At 37.9% G+C, this 20039-nt stretch overlaps 1 protein-coding gene across 2 annotated transcripts in view; it reads right to left on the reverse strand.

Annotated features, from left to right (window-relative positions):
• ZSWIM6 (zinc finger SWIM-type containing 6) overlaps positions 1–20039 on the reverse strand; it is a 105981-nt gene that overhangs the window by 24423 nt on the left and 61519 nt on the right. Inside the window, exons 3-4 of one of the 2 annotated variants that reach the window (XM_014881804.2) lie at positions 13707–13855; positions 13041–13191 (exon numbers count right to left, since the gene is read on the reverse strand). The exons of the other annotated variant lie outside the window; for it this stretch is intronic. Of the exons in view, the coding sequence (XP_014737290.1) occupies positions 13041–13191; positions 13707–13855 (300 nt within the window). The remainder of the gene's footprint in view (positions 1–13040; positions 13192–13706; positions 13856–20039) is intronic. 2 annotated transcript variants of the gene reach the window in all.

Genomic DNA, 20039 nt, shown 5'->3' on the forward strand with positions numbered 1-20039 from the left:
CACTACCTATGTGGTACATCTATGAGGCAGAAGAGGGCAAAGATAACCCAAGTATCAAAATTCTTTAAAAACATCAGTGGTTTCATTTGGGAAACTATGTCAAGGATAACTACATTACATTGTTAGCAGTCGTCTCTGAAACTCAGGCAATTTTCATGTAAAGAACAAAAGTCTTTCCAATAACTCTCTCACAAACCATTCAAACTTTCAACAGAACCCACAACTGCATCCTGCTCCCTATGACTTCAGAGAAAGTTGCATGCACATCTGAGATCTCAATCAGTTTTGATGGCTGTTGCTTCCCTGCAGGAAGAGGAGTGTGAGACAAAATTACTCTACCACAAGACAACGGAACAGAAAGAGCTCCTGTACTGCTATAAAGCCTACCATCCAGAAGAAGGAGGCATAATGCCAGTGATCCCACACTCTCCAATCTAGTTGGATTTCTAGGTATTTTTGGTTAGTTTGGGTTTTAGTGGATTTTTTTTGGTATGATTTTTTTCCTTCTCCCCTCTCTCCCTCAAGTGTGTATGTTTACCTCTATTCATGTTTCTTTCTACTTCTGCTCCTTAAATACCTTCCCTCTCCCCTGAGGTCTGCTCCATTCTAGCTGTTTCAATTCCCTGATTCCTGCTCTGCTCCTCGTGCTGAAAAGTCTGAGGAAAATGTTTCTTGTTCACTTTATCACATGCCAAGTGGCAGGAGTCTAGAGGATATTCTTATTTCACTCTGATGCTGCTCAGTGGAAGCTCCCTCGAGCTAGCCCTTAAATGTCACCACAATCCTGAAGGCCCACCCTAGTCTCAAACAAGAGAGTCTCTATTTCTGCCTAATGGCTCCCATATAGGGAAACTGGTGGTCTTGTTTACCCTTTACTACAGATGAGGCCTATGGAAAAAATGAAGGACAGCTACCCGTAATTTACAAGAAAGGTATCCAAATCAATTTTCAGTGCCTTCAGCCTAGAAGCTGCTGTTGGCAACAGTTTATGCTCCAAAAAAATTGGAACATATTCCAAAATACATTCCTAGCATTCTTCAGTTTACATGTTTGATTACATTTAATGATGTCACCAACGCAAACTACAATATGAACGTAAGACTCATTAAATCATAGTAATTTTTCAAGAAGAGACACTGATATCCCAGAGAAAGTATTTGTGTTTACAGACTGCTTTTTTCTCTAACACAGCTGTCTCTCCTTCCTATCTCCTTTTCCCCAGATTTTTTTCCATACTGGTTCTCAGCAGGCTGACACATCTTCCCCCCCCATCCCAAACTGCATGCTACTAAAACACAGCTGAAGTTCTTGTTTAAATCTCTGGGCTCTAACCTATGTCTTTTCAACACAAAACTCCTCACAGCACAGTTGCAAAACAATCACAATTCAATATACAAAAAGTTTGCCCCAGAAAATAATTGGAAAATATGACAAGTTGCAATCGCAATTTCCCTAATTTCACAAGGGAAAGGGTATTAGAGCTGTCATACTGCAGTGAGGAATTGCCTATTTTGATTCAACCCTATTCTCTTGACCTGAAAAAAGGCAGCTTTGGAAAAAAACCAGACCTTTGGTTCAGACAGATCTCCTTTTGAAAATGCGTAGTTATTATTCAGTTTTTTTGTTCATCATAACACCAAAAAAAAAAAGGAAAAATTTACATGCAGGCCTTCCTTGTGCATACAAGAGAGTATGAGTACTTCTATGTTTCTCTGGAGACATCCATACCTTTGAATTTATGGGGTAGAGAGGGGCAGTATGCATTTACATTGATCAGGATTTAAATACGCAAACTGAAAAACATTAAGAGCATTAAGACACTGTAAAAGTAGATGTAGTGTAGAACAGTGAGACCACTACACATCCTGTGTACACATGTATCCATGATGCTAAAGGAAGTGCAAGAGATGTGTATAGACTCTCCCAAGAGATTAAGCATGGCTCACTTTTCGTAAGCCCCATTATATTTCACTCTTGCCCCAGTAAATGGGAAGGTGGTATAGGAAACAATTTTAGGGGGGTCCTCGGACACTCATCATTACTGAGGACCCAGCATACAGTTCTGTTCATCTGTTTAACTACACTCTGCTTTTCCTAAAAACATCATTCTATCTTGTCAAGGCTGCTGTACAGCTGAGCTTGTGTCAGCATTTCCTCATTCACACCACCTGCGTAAATCAATGGCTGAGACTTGGCATTTGCTTTGAATTTTACATTTCATTTACTTTAGATCAAACAGTGCATTTCCAAAATTAAAATAGTCAAGAAACAGGTGCTGTAACATTTCTTTGCCCTTTCCATTAACGCACAACTTTATCTTAAAAAATAAGCTACAGGAGTAGCATTTGACCATTTCAAAGAAAATGGAGCCAGGTAATCAAGATCATTCCCTTTGCCCAACAGATAAAACAGCTTCTGCACCTGCTGCACACTTGCCACTTGAGACTAATCAATTCTATTATAAAAGCATAATCCTCCAGCATTCAAAGTGCCAGAAGAAAAACAATACTAGCAGACAGAATCTATGAACATTTTAAAGTACAAGTGTCTGCAAAGGAGTTTAAAGTGGTTTACATCCGTATTTTAAACATACATACAGTTTCACTGGGACAGCCACTTGGAAACCTCAAGTAAGGTATTGTGTTGTTTACGGCTTCTGAATGACAAGGACAAGTGCCTTCCGAATAACTGGCAAAGCTGCTGCCCTTCTCCAGGCATGGAGAGATCTCCACCAGAACAAAGCATAATCACAAGTCCCACTGGAGACTGCTCCAATTAAACAGTTGCTTTTACAGAACAGTAAAGATAGGCAAAGCGCTTCAGGACTGTTCCCTTTTCAATTAGAACATCAAGGAAAACTACTCTCAGCACCCAAGTTGCAATTTTATTCACAAAAATTTCTTAACGCATTCTGGTTTCAATGTTTAGCCTTCAGAAAAAAAGGTTTTCTATGGGTGCTGTGTTTCTTGGAGACCATGGTGTTTCATTTTGCTCTAATTCAGTCTGTTACTGAATTAAACTTTGATGTATTGGTCTTGACAAGCGCTTCACGCTGATTGTATTGTGTATGATAGTATAATCACTCCCCATGCATTTCACACTAGCTGGATGATTAATGCAATAGATTACCTGCAGCACTGATGGCATGAGGGAATCACTGTCCTTCTGCAGGCTAACTTCCAAGCATGCATTTCAGAGAGGGGAAGTATAAAACAGAGATGAAATAAAATGCTTAATTCCTTAAATTTCCCTTTCTTACTACCTGCTGCTACTATAAGGGTTAAAGGCACGTGCATTTTGCTGAAACAGGTATTTATATATTGAGATTCTATTCTAAGCAATCAGCAACCACATGGTCTGATTTCTGTGTCAAGTATCTGCTTTCTATGTTTTCAACTTAGTACAATGGAATAAGGAACTAACCACACTCTTTGACATTCTGCATGAGCCTACTGTTCTGGGTTATGACCTTTCAACTGTATTTTAAAAATTCGTACATTTTTGCAGACACTGCCATTCAACCTAAGCGTTTCAAAGGTTTTCAAAGCACAGAAATTTGCTTGAAAGGTGCAGTTTACAGTGTGTCAGTGGACTATGATCTCCCCAAGAGAACATTAAGCATCAGTCATGTGTTCATTAGATACCTCTCTATGCATCTATAGTACTCTAGAACCTAACCACTTTAGCAAGATAGGGGCTATTAGTCTACAAAATTAAAGAAAAGTAGAAAGAACCTTCAAATTAATGTCACTGATTAACTTCCGTCATATTAAAAAAGCTGGTTAATCATTTGTTTACAATCAATCCACTGAAGGCAAAAGCAGTGCTAACACTAACATATATAGTACAAAAATAGTCCTTTATCTTAATATAATTCTTCACATTTTAACTAGTTGCAAATATTTAGGTGACAAATACGAAGTATGCTCCTAACCAAAATATGTATCAGATATTGTACCAATTACTTTATCTAGCAATATACTCTCAGTAATCACAGTCTATCTTCAGAGACTTCGAGAATTTTCAGGAAAGTTGATGTGACTATAACTATAAATGCATTAAGCTACTTCAGTATAAATTTATCCTTGAGATGAATGAATTCCTCTCACAGTTAATTTTTTTAGGAAGAGGCAAGACAGGAGATGTTTGTTCAACAAAACAAGCTGTTAATAAAACAGAGAGATGAAAATACCTTTCCATTACAAAAAAAAAGAAAAAAAGCTGAGCAAATGAAGCGCAAATACTCCCTTGCACACTGGGAATTATAATTACCACTTCTCACAGAACATAAATAATGTGCTGTAACTGACCAAAGGAATACATTCTGATTTTATGTTTTAATTCCGACCTACACTTTTGTTTCCCAAGTCACTTTTATCTTCCAGACCAAACACGATTGCTGAGTTTTTACAAGAACAGCATACCTCAATTACAACTTCTAATATAACAATCTAGCATAGCACCTAGCTAGACAGTTTACTGATTACCTACCACAGTCCAAAATTCTAAGGTTATTTCTAGTTTTTCAGTTAAATTTCTCCAGCTCCAATTACAGTTTGCAGCTACCTTTTGTGGGCTTAGAAGAACTATAAATTTCCCTATAAAAATTTTTATCTATGTAATAGATAAATTATAAAGGATTTCCTTTGTCTTGATTTGACACACCCGACCAGATTGATATTCTTGCACCTCTCACTTCCTCTCACTTCCAATTTGAGTTCTTTTCCAGTACTCATTCAAGAAAAAAAAAAAAAAAAAAAAAAAAAAAAGAAAGGAAATCAGCACAAGGCTAGATGGCTGAACCACAAGTAAAGCTCGGAAATTGGTGAAGACTCAGTAATTCCTCCCTATGAATCTATTACTTCTCTCTAGCTCTGGTATTTACTAGAAGTGGCATTAGAAAATTCAACAGCAGCCTAATGCTACTGAAGTATGAAAAGTAAAGAGTGAGAGCAAGGAAAAAATAACACTAATTATCAGCTTGGCTTATAGCAAAACTCTGTCCTTAATCTTTGCAGACATGATTCCACAGTTAGGGCTGCAATAAATTGTGCACCAGCTCCAATACACAACATTTTAAGGACATTTATAAGTAAAACAGCTCAACATCACAGGAACAAAAACAACAACTGCTTTAATGTGGGTACTTAAAAAAAATCTGAAGTACTTTCCATCCAACTGAACAGAATGGAAATGCAGCTTTCTGTATGGCATTAGAAATAAACCCCTCAAGCTACGCTTACACACTAAAGGTAATTACTGTGACCATTATTTCTGAAATCTGATAAATGCCAAAGGATTAGCTCAGTTGGTTAGAGCATGGTGCTATTAACACAAGGCTGTGGGTTTGATCCCCATATGGGCCATTTACTTATGAGCTGGATTCAATGATCCTTCTGGGTCCCTTCCGGCTTAGAATATTCTTTGAAATTACCTAAAACCAACATTTTTCTGTCATACTCTAGCCTCACACACACCCTCATTTCAAATACTATAACAGCAATATCAGTAATGGAGGAAGAAGGAAAAGATCCCCAGAGAAGGCAGACTAAATCCATCTCTGCCAAACAGCAGCCTAGCTTCATTCACTGAGGAAATGAAGGTGACAGCATCAACCAAGACACTGTAGGGCCATGACAGCAATTTAAGTTGCCATCCATAACTCAGGTCTTAAGAACAGCAAAACTGTCTTGTGATGCTAATTCTGACCTACTGTTAATTTAGCACCTCCAAGGACAGAAATCATTCAAAGACACTGACATAGCTTAACAGCTTGTTCCATGAAGAAGCAGGTGTAACCTTAAGTGCATGACCTGAGGCTACATGTATTTCATAAAACTGTGACAGCTGAGACTAAACAACATTAATGTAACCACTACTTAAGTAAAGACAGCCTACTGGATAGATAAGACACAAGGAAGAGTAAGATACCACTCTACCTAGAAAGACCCATCATGAAAGACCAAGGGAAATGGTGCATCCAATCTCCTTTCAAACACAGGGCTTCCTACAGCTTTCATTTCAAGCCCAGAAACGTCCTATGTGCAAGTAACTGATTTATACCTAGAAATTTCAAGTTAACTTTATTTTCTACAAGTGCAGAGCATGGATACTTTCTTTAGTTTTAAGGCAATACGTGATGCAATTTTAACTGGGGATATTCAACAATATAAAGACAATGTGCACATAAACTTGGCAGTCAAATTCCAAACTTAGTCTTGTTGTACTGTTTTATAAAAAACATAAAATAGGGGGAAAAGTGAATGTGTCTACTACATGGTTGACCCTAAAAAGGGATTGCATGAAGGTCCAGAAAAAAAGGGTACTAGAGCACCAAAACTGTAATGAATGCTTAACTTTATCTATACTTTTTCATGGCAGCCCTGGAGTAATCCTCAAATCTGGCATCAGGAAGGAATTTCTCTAGGGGCATAATGGCAACAACCATAGCTGCTTTTGTCCTTTTTTCCCCCTCCACTTAAGCAGCAAGCACAAATAATCTGTTCAGAACAACTGGCATGTCCCATTCATACAAGTCTGTCTCTAACAGCAAAAGGGAAGGAATGCCTGAGACAGAAATATAGACAGAAAATAACTTCATTCAGTTAAGTTTAAAATAATCTAACTTGCTGTTTTCTAGGGATGACTATGAATTTTTATCTGGAAAAATTCAGAGTGGTTTCCAAACGTAAAAAAAAAAAAAAAACAAAAACAAAAACAAAAAAACCCAAGACATTATCTAACATTTGATTGTTAGGTTGCTCATGGCAAAATGGTAATTAAATCTCTTTTAATTAGTCTATGATTCCTTTCCTAACATCAGCATTCAGAATTAAGGTTTACACGAGGAACAAAGTGTTACTAATAAAAGTCCAGGCATGATCCATCAGGAAATACATTGTACTATTTCTCTGTATCACACGACCTTGTAAAATGGTATTTTAGTTTAACTTTTAACACAAAACAATATAATTCTAATCCAGAAAATGGTCAAAATACCAATAAGTGTGAAATCAAAACAGACTACTAGCCTGACCCAACATTAACGAGTGATACACAACAAAGTACTAGTGAAAACCTAAGACATTTAGAACTACTGCAGCAAAGTCATGTTATCCACTCATGAAATTCCTCTACAGCAATTGTCCATTTAATATGCTAGTATAGATTTAGTATATAACAGAAAGGATTGTAAGAATGTCACTGGGAAGACCTTTATCACGTGAATGAGGCTCATTTCAATACCTACACTTAAAAATCTTAGATTCCAATAGGTGGTTGAGGAAGACAGGAGATAATGCATTAAGTTGTGGAAGGTATCCAGCTGAAGATAAAAAGTACCATTTAAGTTCTCCTCAACATCATAAAATAAGATGACCAAGTGAGACCTGGATCAGCACGATGCAAAACCAGAACACATTCACCAATGCTATTCACTGCCCTGCCTTGCCAAGGACTTCTTTGAACCCAACCACCTCTCCATGTCAAAGCCATCGTATTTCTACTTCACAAGAAACTAATTCTTGACTTTAAAAACTTCAACTCTCCTCCCCCTTTAGGAGTTCTTAAATATCAAAATGGAGGAAATCTACTAGAAATGTTGTTTTGGAACATGCATATTATGCAAAGTTCTTTCCTACTGCTTGAAGACAAGCAATAGGATATGAAGATACTGAAAACAATAGTTCACAGGAAAAAAATCTGATTCTGTAAACTACATGTTCACAAGGTGTTGGGCTCCATCATTCCATCAAGAACTAGATACTTGTCTAAGATTCTTCAACTTGACTGCTTTTATCAGATTAAGCATCTGGGATTTAATTTAAGAGTTTCAGCTTTATTAAGCTGTCACAAGAACACCTCTACTTTGGTAATAGTAGCTGCTCCAATTATGACCTGGTTTAGGGTTGACAAGTTTAACGATTCATTCATGGCACATGAGAAACAATAAAAAGTTGTTTTGCATTACAGCTTTAAAAATGTGGGCACTTTTTTTCATTTAATTTGTTGCTTAGCTTTTGCTAGGAGGACTGTTAAACTGCAGTAAAAGGCAAATGGGGCTTTTAGTTTAAATGCAATACCCATATTTAAATGATCTGTAATGGCACAGTGTTTGAGTGGGAATGCTATTGTTTCACAGTGGGCCCTGATGGTGACATGTGACATTTGTATTCAGGTCCTGTATTATCCATGTGGCTAAAGGCCTTCCAATTTCATTTCACAGCCAGAAGCCTGCAGAAAACACCAATTAACTTGCAGATCCCATTTGCCGACAAAACAGTCTCTTCCCAGTGTCTGGCATGTGGCAGTGCTCAACATTTAATTCCAAAGCAGAACTTCACAGCCATCATGATCCCTGCTCTGGAGTACAAAGTCAATTCCCCCCCCCCCCCATTTTTTAGTGAAATATTTTCATTTTTGATGAGAACAAGCAACTTTTACTTTATTTCTCATGGATGAGTATTAATGACTTACTTATCTACTAAGGCTACACAGTCTATTTTTTTTCTCTAGCCTATGAAGAAAGCTAACTGACCTTTCCTTCAAATCAGAGATCTCAGCTCAACAGGGATCAGCAGGTATATACTGTGCATTTCCATATGCAACTTAATTAAAAGTCAAACCAAGGGGCTTGAGATAATTAATCATTATAACATCCCAAACTCCTCAACCATGGTTACCACAAGTCAAACACCTAAAGATCAGCAAGTGAAATTTATGTACTGGGATACCATTTAAACAGCAAAGAATTCCAACTCTGCTTTAAACTCTGCAAAGTGGAACTCATGTATTACTGTGGCAAGTTGGAAGTGATCACCAGTGCATCACTGAAATTGCATCTGAATTCTCCTAGTTTGATAAGTATTTCAGCAAGCCTTAGAGCTCTGACTTGTAACCTTTCCAAAACTTTTCTTCTAACATTCTGTAAGTAGCATATAGCTTATCCCATTCCTGGATGTAGAACAGGGGAATCTGCTAGCCAGTTCTATTCTTACTCCCTATCTAGAAGTTTGAAGTGGAAGGTTCTTTTTGTTAACATGATGCTTTTGAATCATGAATTGCTGGAGAAATTAGGGCTTTGTACTAAAATATTGCCAGATTCATACTTAAACCTAAAGCGTCTTATTGGGGGGGGTCTTGAATAAAGGTTTTGGTGGTTTTAGTTTTAGGGAGTTTTTCATTTTTATTTCAGGTGTGTGGGGTTTTGCTCTTGTTGTTGTTTTTAAATCTGCGCTTTCAAACATTCAAACCCAATCTGACTTCTGCTGAAATCAGCTGAATTTGCCATAAACTGAATTTACCACAAACTCGAACAGGAACTGTGATCAAAGCTCAGTGTGTCCTTCCAGTACCTTTGCCAATACCCAGTGCCAGACAGAAAGCATCACTTAAATTCTAATGAAAGGTTCAAATGACCCAGTCAAGGAGCAAAGCTGAAGTTATTTAAGTATGCATAAAAGTCTATGCCAAGATGGAACTGACAAAACGGCCATATGCCTAGCGGTTTACAGAGAGCACACCAAGGCTAGCAAGAGAACCTTTATCAAGCAGAGTCTATATTTACTTACTTTTGTGCCCTAAAATTCTACATCACTACAAGTTGCTATCTACCTGTGACAGAAATGAGAGTAAACAGCTAAAAGATTTTTTAAAAAGACATACAGATATGTCTTTCCCAGATTAGTCTGAACAGGAAATAAAAATTGGTAAATATGCAGAGGCCTGTGTTTCACTCCCTCCACCGATGTTTTGGTTCTCTGACACTCTGCAAGATAATAAGCCAACATTACTTTGTAATAAATGATAACATGGCTCCTTCAAACACAGTGTCTGAGTTACTTCTACTGGAACAGATTATGTGCTGCTGTGGCCATTCTGCTTTTCCCTCTGCAGTCTGCTCTTGTAATTCTGCCATTATAACTGGAAAATCTACTTGAACTTTTTGTACATTCACTTTTTTTTGAGATGCAAGTTTCACATGGAAAAAGCTATGTTTAATTTGAAAACAGGGAAACTCAAGCAAAGTAAGATCCTAGCAAAATCACTGCAGAAGCTTGTAGCCTTCACATCAGGTAGAAGTTAATCTAGAGAGATTCACACAATTACTAGCATTTTGGAAGGAACTTGCTACGCACCAGTGGGGAGAAGAAACAGACAGTTTAGAAACAAACACTATCTGGAGATGGAAGAACCAAATTAAATTCTACCCTTTACCTACTGCTCACCTGGCGTGACTGAAATGTACCTGCAGCTGATGGAAGATCAACATATTTTGGTACTCTTAAGAGGTATCAGAGCAATTCAGGACTGAAACAATGTGATCTGCCTCAGACTGCAAATACAGCAGCTCAGGCAGTGGTAAGGCTGCTTTCTGGGAGTGACATCTAGAATTCTTATTAAATAGAAGTAAACTAAATTCAATTAATCCAAAATTATTTGTTATTTGATGCTGCAGGCAGATAGATTGCACCTCCTCTACCTTCAGACAGGTGCTGTCCAGAAAATTATGTTAATACAAGACTGATGAAACAAGAGGAGCTGCTACAAAAATTTTAAAAAACTTTTTTGTTTATTGACAGCATGTGGCAAGACTTCTACAGGTAACAGATGGAGAACACATTTCTACCTTTCCCACCACCTACCAGTTCAACCCACATAAGCAACTAAGCATGAGACCCTCCAGTTTTCAGTATGGTGGGATACAATTTTGTTCCACGTATGCCCAGCTAGGCATGTGCCCTGCTTGGCAAAACCTGTTATTTTTGGCAAAAAATAAGACAAGGGATCATAAAAATGGCTGTTAAACTTGCAGTTGTTTCTAGACTCCAACAGAGTCCTGCAACGGTTTTAAGGGTTTTGATGACAGAAGTCTGTAATCTCAACTAGGTAATTAGCAATTTATTAACCTAGTGCTCCAATCAGAATGAACATAAATTTTACTATACAGGTTATATCCAGTCTTATCCTGTAAGTTAGTATGTGATTCAATCATTTGAATGATTGGTCATTTTTGACCTATAACAGTGCAAGAGTTAAGTTTTGCATTTGACACTTCTTTTCTAAACGAAGCATGTTACTAATACTTGGATTTGACTTCATTTAGCTTGATTTTGGACCTTTAAATTACATTAAGAGCAGTATGATATTTGCTCTCTTCTTTGCATTACTTACATTATGTCTCACAGGACATATTCTGTAAACTTCTGCTTTGCTATTAAATGTTTATTTGTTTTCTGCTACTAAGTCAGGCACAGCCATATTGACCAGAGTACATCAAAACGGACTTCTTTAAGTCTATCTAGACTGGAAATCTTTCCAAAATGAGAACACAGGTTTCTACTCCAAATTCCATGAATCACAAGACAATTCCATTTAGACCATGTGAGTCTTCAGCTTGCTTTAGGACAGCCTCCAAGACACCTGTAACAGGGTTTGCAATGCTAAGACAGACACATTAATCCCTTCACTCATATACTCAGTCAATTACCTTTCAGAAGAATGAATTAAGATTTACCAATATATTTTAAATAATTCACGTTGTCTGTAATTTTCCACACACTTGCATATTTATTAGTTAGTAGTTAGTTATAACACTTTACACCTAGGAAAGCAATGCTTGTGGTTACTTTATATCTTTCCTCTCACCTCACCATCTTTAAATACTGTTGACATTCACATTCAAGCTGTATTTATTTTCCCTTCAGATAACACCCTGTATCAACACAGGCTGAGGCTGGAAGGGATTGAGAGCAGCCCTGCCCAAAAGAGTCTTCTGTACCAGAAGGTGAGAGGCTGGACATGACCCAGCCATGGGCACTCCCAGCCCAGAGAGCCAAACGTGTGCTGGGCTGCATCCAGAGCAGTGTGGGCAGCAGGGCAGGGAGGGGATTCTGCCCCTCTGCTCTGCTGAGACCCCACCTGCAGGGCTGCATCCAGCTCTGGGCTCCCAGCACAGGATCTCATGGAAGGACATGGATCTCTGGGAGGAGGTTCAGTAAAGGGCCACAGAGATGACGAGAGGGACAGAGCACCAGCCACACAAGGAAAGGCTGAGAGAGTTCGGGTTTACTCAGCCTGGAGAAGACAAGGCTCTGGGGAGACCTTAGGGCACCTTCCAGTACCTAAAGGGGATCTACAATAAGGCTGAAGAGGGACTTTTTACAAGGCATGTAGTGGTCAGACAAAGGGGAATGGCTTTACCCTGTAAGCTGGAAGGTTTAGATTAAGTATTAGGAAAAAAATTCGTTATTGCGAGGATGGTGAAGCACTGGAACCATCTGCCCAGAGCAGCTATGGATGCCCCATCCCTTGAAGTGTTTCAAAGCCAGGCTGGATGAAACTCTAAGCAAACGGGTCTAGTGAAAACTTTACCTGCCCCTGGCAGGGTAGTTGGAACTAGATGATCTCTAAGGTCTTTTCCAACCTAAACCGTTTTATGATTCTATGATGATATTATTAGAGATTTTGAAAACTTCTGAGGTAGTTTTTCAAAGCTGTGTAAGTGCATTCCTGAACACTTTACAGGCAAGCGTCCTCAGACTTCATCAGTTCAAATATTCCTTTCCCATTTCAGCTGGTGTTATTCTCTTAATTGTACAACAAAGTCATGTATCAGGTAACCTTTCCTGTAAAGCAATGTTAATTGTTAGTCCTCTGTATTTCATCTCCTTTCTTGCTCAGTAATTGACTTCTGTAATTATGAATCGGTTTCTTCCTCAACCTTTCCAGCTTAGCACTAGAGGCTTATATATTTCACCTCAACTGTGTAGCTACATTTCCACTTTTTGCTTTATTCTTTCTAGATCCTCTAGTACTTCAAAAGTGTTTGAATTGCACTTTTTATACCATGTTCCCTCTCCTTCAACTGTCTCATGCTGTAGGATCAGAAACTCGATTTCACCCAAATTCAACTGAATAAAGAAAACTGCAGAAAACTCTAATTTGTTTAGCCTAGAACCACAAGAGAAGCTTTTCTCAACTCCAAATATGCAATTCTTTCTTTATTATACATATGAACACCTAAATGAGTCTGAATTTACCCAGTTCATCCCAGAGCTGCCTATACTTGTCAGTCATTGTAGTTCCTTGTTGTCTCCAAAGCGACAGACGAGGGTCAGCCATGAACTGTTCTGTTATCAACGTCAACATGCGAGCTCCATTTGAATCTCTCATTTTTAGCATCTCTCGCACCTAGGAAATGAGTCTTTTAATACAAACTTGAAAAAAGCAAAGAAATCGCAGTACAGATAATATGCTGCTGTGTTAAATATTCCCTTCTGTTAAGTTAGAAATGCAATTTATATGTGTGATGGGAAATTTTTAAGTAGAAAAAACAGTCTGCCTTCCCAATTTTTAACAAAATTTTGGGTTCAGTATCCAATTGCAATTCTTCGGAGAATTTTTCCACAAACAATCCACAGGTGCACTGTAAAAACTGCTGTAAGGTTTTCCAACATTTTAGGGGTGGGAAGGAAGAAGAGAACAGCAAAACTGATGCTTGAAATGTTACTTCATATCCTTACACTGATAAAGAGCCACCAGAATTGTAGTCCACTGCTGTACAACTCATTAGCAAGTTGCCATTGTATTCCCAAGGCTTTGTTATTTTAGAACAGCAGAATCTAGAACTTTGAGTAAGATGTAAGCAAGTACAGACTGGCTTGGAGAAAAAGGGAGAGAAAAAAGGTTCAGAGTACTCAACACACCTTTGCAAAAAGCAAATTGAGCTGTTTCCCTGATCCATGGTATCCACCCTGGGAAAGGAAGAGTTTAACCTGTTCTTGGACTTGTTCCTCATCCAAATGCCAGCAATTTTCATCATCTATGCTAGCACCTGCTGTTGGGTCAGGAGCACCTGCAAACAGCAAGAAAAGAAATCATTATGTTCTATATGAAGCAGAGAGGTTCTTGAGTTCAGGGGAGAGGACTACTGAAGAGATTTTTGGATTTGAGTCTTCTCCTGTTTCGGATGCCTTGATTTTAATCTAAACAGTCTTTAATATAGGCTTAAATTTCTCCTCGGTAGTCTTAAGCACTTAGAAATGGCATAGTCTTTAGCACTATGAAAAGGCATTTAAATACATAATATTCTCTCCTCGAAAAAAACAGAATCAAGGTGAGGGTTTTCCTTCCCATCTCAGCAGCTATACTAGAATGATTTTACAATAAAAATTAAGACCTTGAATTATATTTCTACCACTGTGATGTTAAAACCACTCTCCCCAAAACACCTGTGTAATTCCTGTACCTTCAGCAATCTTGCTCAGGTTTAAGTGACTGCTAGTGAGCGCTGCTATTGATGAACATGAGGAGAATCATCACCTTGGTGTCTCTGAGCTGTGATGGCTCTGCAAAGCTAAACAAAGAGTAAAAAAAATCCCCAAACAAATCCAAAGTCTTAAAGCACTAAAGGCATTTCTAGCATAAATAAGAGCTACAGATACTTAAGACCATGCTGCTTTCAGAGGAAGCATTTTTACATAGGCAATATCATCTGAACAGAGTAAATTTAGAGCAACTCTACTTGAATTAGTCCGGTGTCAACTGAAACGACTAGATTCACATCCGGCAGTGCTTTGGCCACAGGCTGCCAGAACACAGCTTTTACAAATCAGACCAGTGCCTTTCCCTCTCTTAAAGAATGACAAAGTTAACTAAAACAAGTTCTTGCACCATCTAGTAAAACTCAACTTTTCTGAAGAACCCTGCACCACCCACTGGATACTTTTTAAAAGGTCTTCAAACTGAACAGGCTGAAAATTACTTATCTAGACTGCTGCATTCAGCTCAAGGTAGGGCATCACCATACCAGATATCATTTATTTTAAGCATGGCTGAGACTCAAGTTGACTTAACATTTTTATTTTGAACTTATCACAACTGCATAATCTCCATCCCTCTTATGCTGTACAAAGATGTTATAGAAATTGAATTATGCTACACAATCTCTCTTTGAAATCTGTCCATATTACCTGTGTAGAAAAACAAAGAAAATACTGCCAGAGTAGGAAAATAACATCAACTTCTTAAAAGCTCAAGCATCAATTGCTTAAAAGCAGTTTTCTTACAGAAATCCTGAAAACGTGAAAAAACCAAAATAGCTACAACTCTACAATGTACAGGAAAAACCCCATTGATTCTATTGATTCAAGCCTTTATTTCACAATTGCAGCTCTGCCATGGAGGTGAAGCTTTTAAGTGGTCACAGGAAATGCTGAACACTTTATTCAATGAAAATACAAACAGAAGTTTCAGAGGGTCAGGGGGATGTCTTACCTACAAATTGCTGAGAGAGTAAACAAAAATATGTTCCAGGTCAGCAACTTCCTAAACTGCCTCCAATTTCAGAGCCTAAAGCTGGGAACACTGCTGTACATATACACACATGTATGTTTAATTAATAAGAAACTGTGTCTTTGCAGGTGTGAATAAACTCTCCTGCCTTCCACAGGAACACAACAGTGTCTCAGAAGACAAGAAGCAAACTCAAGACAGCATAAAAACCAAGGAATGAAAAACTTGCTCTTCTGTAAATGCTTCAATCACTAATATATTAGTTTAAAGGGCTTTCAATTCTGTCAGTTACACGGAACACATACTGATTAAGTCTTTGGTTGCAAAAAACAAGATAAAGAGGCAAATCAAGCCACAAGAATAGCAGTGCAGCTGTTGCACAGACCCAGGTTTGCAGTATCACCTTGCAAATAGTTTAAATATTTAATTGCTCTAAAACACAAGGACAGTGAAGAGGAGCTATATAAAAGCAACAGTATACAAAGTACACTTATATTTGTTCCTTACTTCAATAGAGATTTATCTTCAAATAATCTTGGTATGGTTACTTTCAAACTGAATTTAAAATACCCCAGTACTCCTCAGCTAAGCTTTCCTATTTAGAGGGTGAAAAAAAAAATCCTTCTGCAACTGTTTACACTTTATCAAATGCTCACCTGTCATTTTGTGTTACAAGGTTAAAAAAGCAATACAGCTACCACAGATTCTTTAACAACAGGTTTCCTCTACAAAAATAAGTGCGCCTGCTATACCCAGTACTGCCTCAACCAAGGCTACTCCGGCCAGTAGGATCCCAAGTATATCTTAACCAGGAGCACAGTATCACTATATTCACACCATGTTACTTGCAAGCAGTTAGGTCAGACGACTGTAAAAACTGAAGGTGCCAAAGCAAGGGTCTAAGCTCTACAGTGCTCTTCAGCACAGTATACAGATACACTGACTCAGAATGATTTTTTCTTACAAGATCTTATATAGGCAACATTCAGTATGATCAAAATTTTTAATTCTAAAGAAATTTCAGTGTACATATAAGCAGCACCTGTTGCAGTCTTTGGCAATAGCTGTGGCATGGGGACACCATGTCTGATCAGCCTCAAGTCCAGCTACCTTCCCACCAAGGCAGGAGCCAGGCATTCTACTATGCTGCTGGAGAAGCCTCAGCATCTGCTGCCCATAATTCTTGTTTTGAGGTCAAGACATGACCATCTTCCACATCTCTCAATGAGGCACTTTTCAAGCTCCCTAGGTTCACCTACAGTCAGGTGACTGATCGAGCCTGTTTCCTCTCGCACTCAAACAGATCATGGATGGGATTTCTACACTGGCACTACTCTTCTGAAAACACAGGTCTGGGTGAATAGGTAAGGAACTACCTGAACGAGCAAGAGGAGGAAATTGCCTTAGGGGCTATGAGAAGCCCTAGCAGTAGCTGTCAGGAAGGCTTAGGCTCAACATAGAATAGGCAGAGCCGAAGGTTCAGCCCAAAGGCAGCAGCTTCACTCAGGGCACCAGCACGGCCCTGAACGGGCACCAGCAAGGCTCTGGCAGAAGGACAGTTTGGCTGTGGACAGGAAAGAGGAATATGGGCAGCCTTGAATTTAAACTCTGCAGGGCAGTTTGGTACCAAGCCTAAATCCTGTTTCCCGCTTGTAACCTGAGGATAAATGTTACTCACGTGCTTTAGAGAGATGTCATAAGGATAAATGAGTTTACATTTGAACTATAAAAGTGAAAAGTACTGTATAATTATACTAATATTAAAACCTGTAATTAAACTGTGTCAGTTTACAGACACAAAACTAACATATTAATCTCCTTCTCTCCAGCCTCTGGCTTTTTAAACTTCTGCCATGACTAGTCTTTGAAATACACTTTACATCACGTACATACAGTTAAATACAATAAATGTAGTATTTATAACCAGTATACAGACATAGCCATATATACTTACTCATGCTCTTTTATTACTATTACGAAACTGCAATCTCAGGAGTCAAAGCAGGAATATTGTGCACAACTGTTTGTGACACTAAACACCTAATAATATTTGAAAATAGGGTAGCAACCTTTTATATTTAGGGTCACAGCAGGTTCTATGTTTAATATAATTACCTCCCAAGTTCTAAGAAGAAGCAGCATTTAAAAAATAAACACTTTGTTCATTTACAAAGCAACTGCTTTCAAAATGAGCAACCACATTCAAGAACTGGTGCTGTACATGGAAGACTTAATCTTACAAAATAGAAGCAGGCAGTCAGCAATGACTAAAAATGAACTAAGAAGTTCTTATACTGCCAGCTACTCAGGTGCAGATCAACAGGGTGATTTGGATAAAACAAGGCTTCCTTGATCCTTATTTCTGAAGTATCATAGGAGTTGACTTCAAATAAAACCATGCCAAATTATTCACTCACAGCCATCCCCACTGATATTTTCTTGAACTTTCTAATAAAAATGTCATTAATTTAAGCGTACAAATGAATTGTAGATCAGTTACATTACATTAAATGTCATTCCATGGCAGCATTAAGGAGAAGATATGGAAAAATTATCACAAATAAATAACATGACTTAATGAGTACTATGTGAAGATCAAATGAAAGAAACCCAGCTAGAAACCAATGCTGCTATATGCTGATTCATAACAAAATAGTGATTGATTTTATAAACTTAGTATGCTCAAATTATTCTAAACAATAATTACATAAAACCAAAGATCATTAATATAATGATTCAAAAATATTATGCCTTTGATTTCCCAAATAATTCTAAGTTTATACATAAGTCACGCAACTTCAGGACTTTGAGCAAAGTATTTAACAGCTGTTCCACGGCTCACAGCACCAAAGGAAAACAGCAAATACTATGAAGCTGTCGGTGATAACACAAAGACAGGACAAGCTATGCTAAGCTGCTGAGGAAGGTTAATAACATTTTTTGAAGTTTTTCAACTTAAAAAAATTCTGCATTCCCTCTGTACATACAGAGAAACATGCTGTATTATCTACTAACAGTATCTAACCTCTCCTGCTAAAATCCACATCACAAAAACCCGCATCATCATATAGCACTAAGTTTCAAAACTTACTTGTGCATGGCAGATAGAAGAACTTTATCAATATGGATAAGCATACTTCAATTATTTATCTTCCATGTCTTTTAACAAAATCTTGCTACTTTCTATGTAACGAAGTTTTATATTTATGCTTAGTGTATCTGACAAAATCTTTCCTAAAAATATTAGTTTCATAGATTATTTTTTCATGTTACTTGGCAGCTACCAAATTTTTTTTCTACTACTTATTTACTTTTACTTGGGTTTCTTAAATTTCTCTAGTTTTGGCTACTCTTACTTCCCTTCCAGATCTGGCTCATCAAACAATTCTCATACTAAGCACTGAAGCACTTTACTTTCATTCTTCTTGAAAGGAAATCCACCTGCCATTTTCTGCATTCTTCTTTTGAAATTAGACTCTCAATTTTTCACTTTAGGCAGGGCCATGTGAAAGATTCCGTAACTTTAAAAATAATTTATCTTCTTGAACATGACACATTTTTTTTACAAGCAGATCAACAATACATTGTATTCAGGTATACAGCCCTACCCCTACTCTGCAATTTTCCACTAAAACCCCCATCATTCCAGTTAAATACAGTACGTACTTCCAGATTGTCCCTTTGAACTTAAAAGGTTATAGGAAGAATACTAGATATTGTGAAATTTTCTTATAAAGTTTTTGGTAGATGTTTTCTTCTTGAATGCCTCCATCAGCACTGCTAATATATATTACAAATTAATATTTGCTGAGGATGTACCCACACTTGCCACTTGACAAACGCAGAAGAAAAGTAGAGAAACAAGGTGCCTGTCCTTCTCAGAAGATGAATGTACTTCAGCTGCTTCCTACCAGATCCTCCCTCTTACATTTGAGTTCATCTGTATGTGGGTCTGTACTGGCAAGTGACTTTTATTGTGAGTTGGAGAACCAGAGAATGGCAGAAGGTCTAGAGAAATCCACACAGTTCCTCTAAGAGCATAGATTGCAACAGCAGCAGTAAACACTCAGGAAAAGAAACAGTGCAGCTTAAAAGCTAAAATTAAGTAGGTTTGTCAGACTGTCCTTATACCAACAACAGCAGAGCCTTTTTGACTATGCACGTAATAAAAAAACAATGCTAATACGAGATTAATATGAAAACAGACCTTCCCTCTCTCCCTCCACACACCCCACAGTTACTTTGCTATTTCTATTCAAATTCTCATGAACAGTTTTGCTTTCCAACCAATTTACCAAAGTGAAAGTTTCATCCTTATGAAAAAGAAGCTCTAAGATGACAAACACAGCTGACAATCTGTTGCCATCCTGACTGCTCTCTTCCTAGACCACACTTTCTCTGCTACAATGCTAAAGAAATTAATAGCGAGGAAAAAAAGCCTCAGCTAGGCAGGACCCAAAGCTACATCCAGCTTCTTATGAGAGCATACCCAAATCAAAATCCAATGTGAAGCCATCGGTTCTGTAGTACAAACACCAGGGAGGGTATCAGTATTAACACATTCAGTTGCTTTCAGTATGAATTACACACCACAAAACTCCAGTTTTGAGATCATCAGGAACATAAACAGCTGTAACAGCGTCATATGAGAAAATCAGAACACAGTATCTTCTCAAAAATAAGAGGTGCTTTTGTGCTCTAAAAATATGCAGAGCACTCTTGCAATCACCACCAAGTGAAAATAG

The sequence above is a fragment of the Sturnus vulgaris genome, chromosome Z, assembly GCF_052056855.1.
Source record: "Sturnus vulgaris isolate bStuVul1 chromosome Z, bStuVul1.hap1, whole genome shotgun sequence".
Taxonomy (NCBI): Eukaryota; Metazoa; Chordata; class Aves; order Passeriformes; family Sturnidae; genus Sturnus; species Sturnus vulgaris.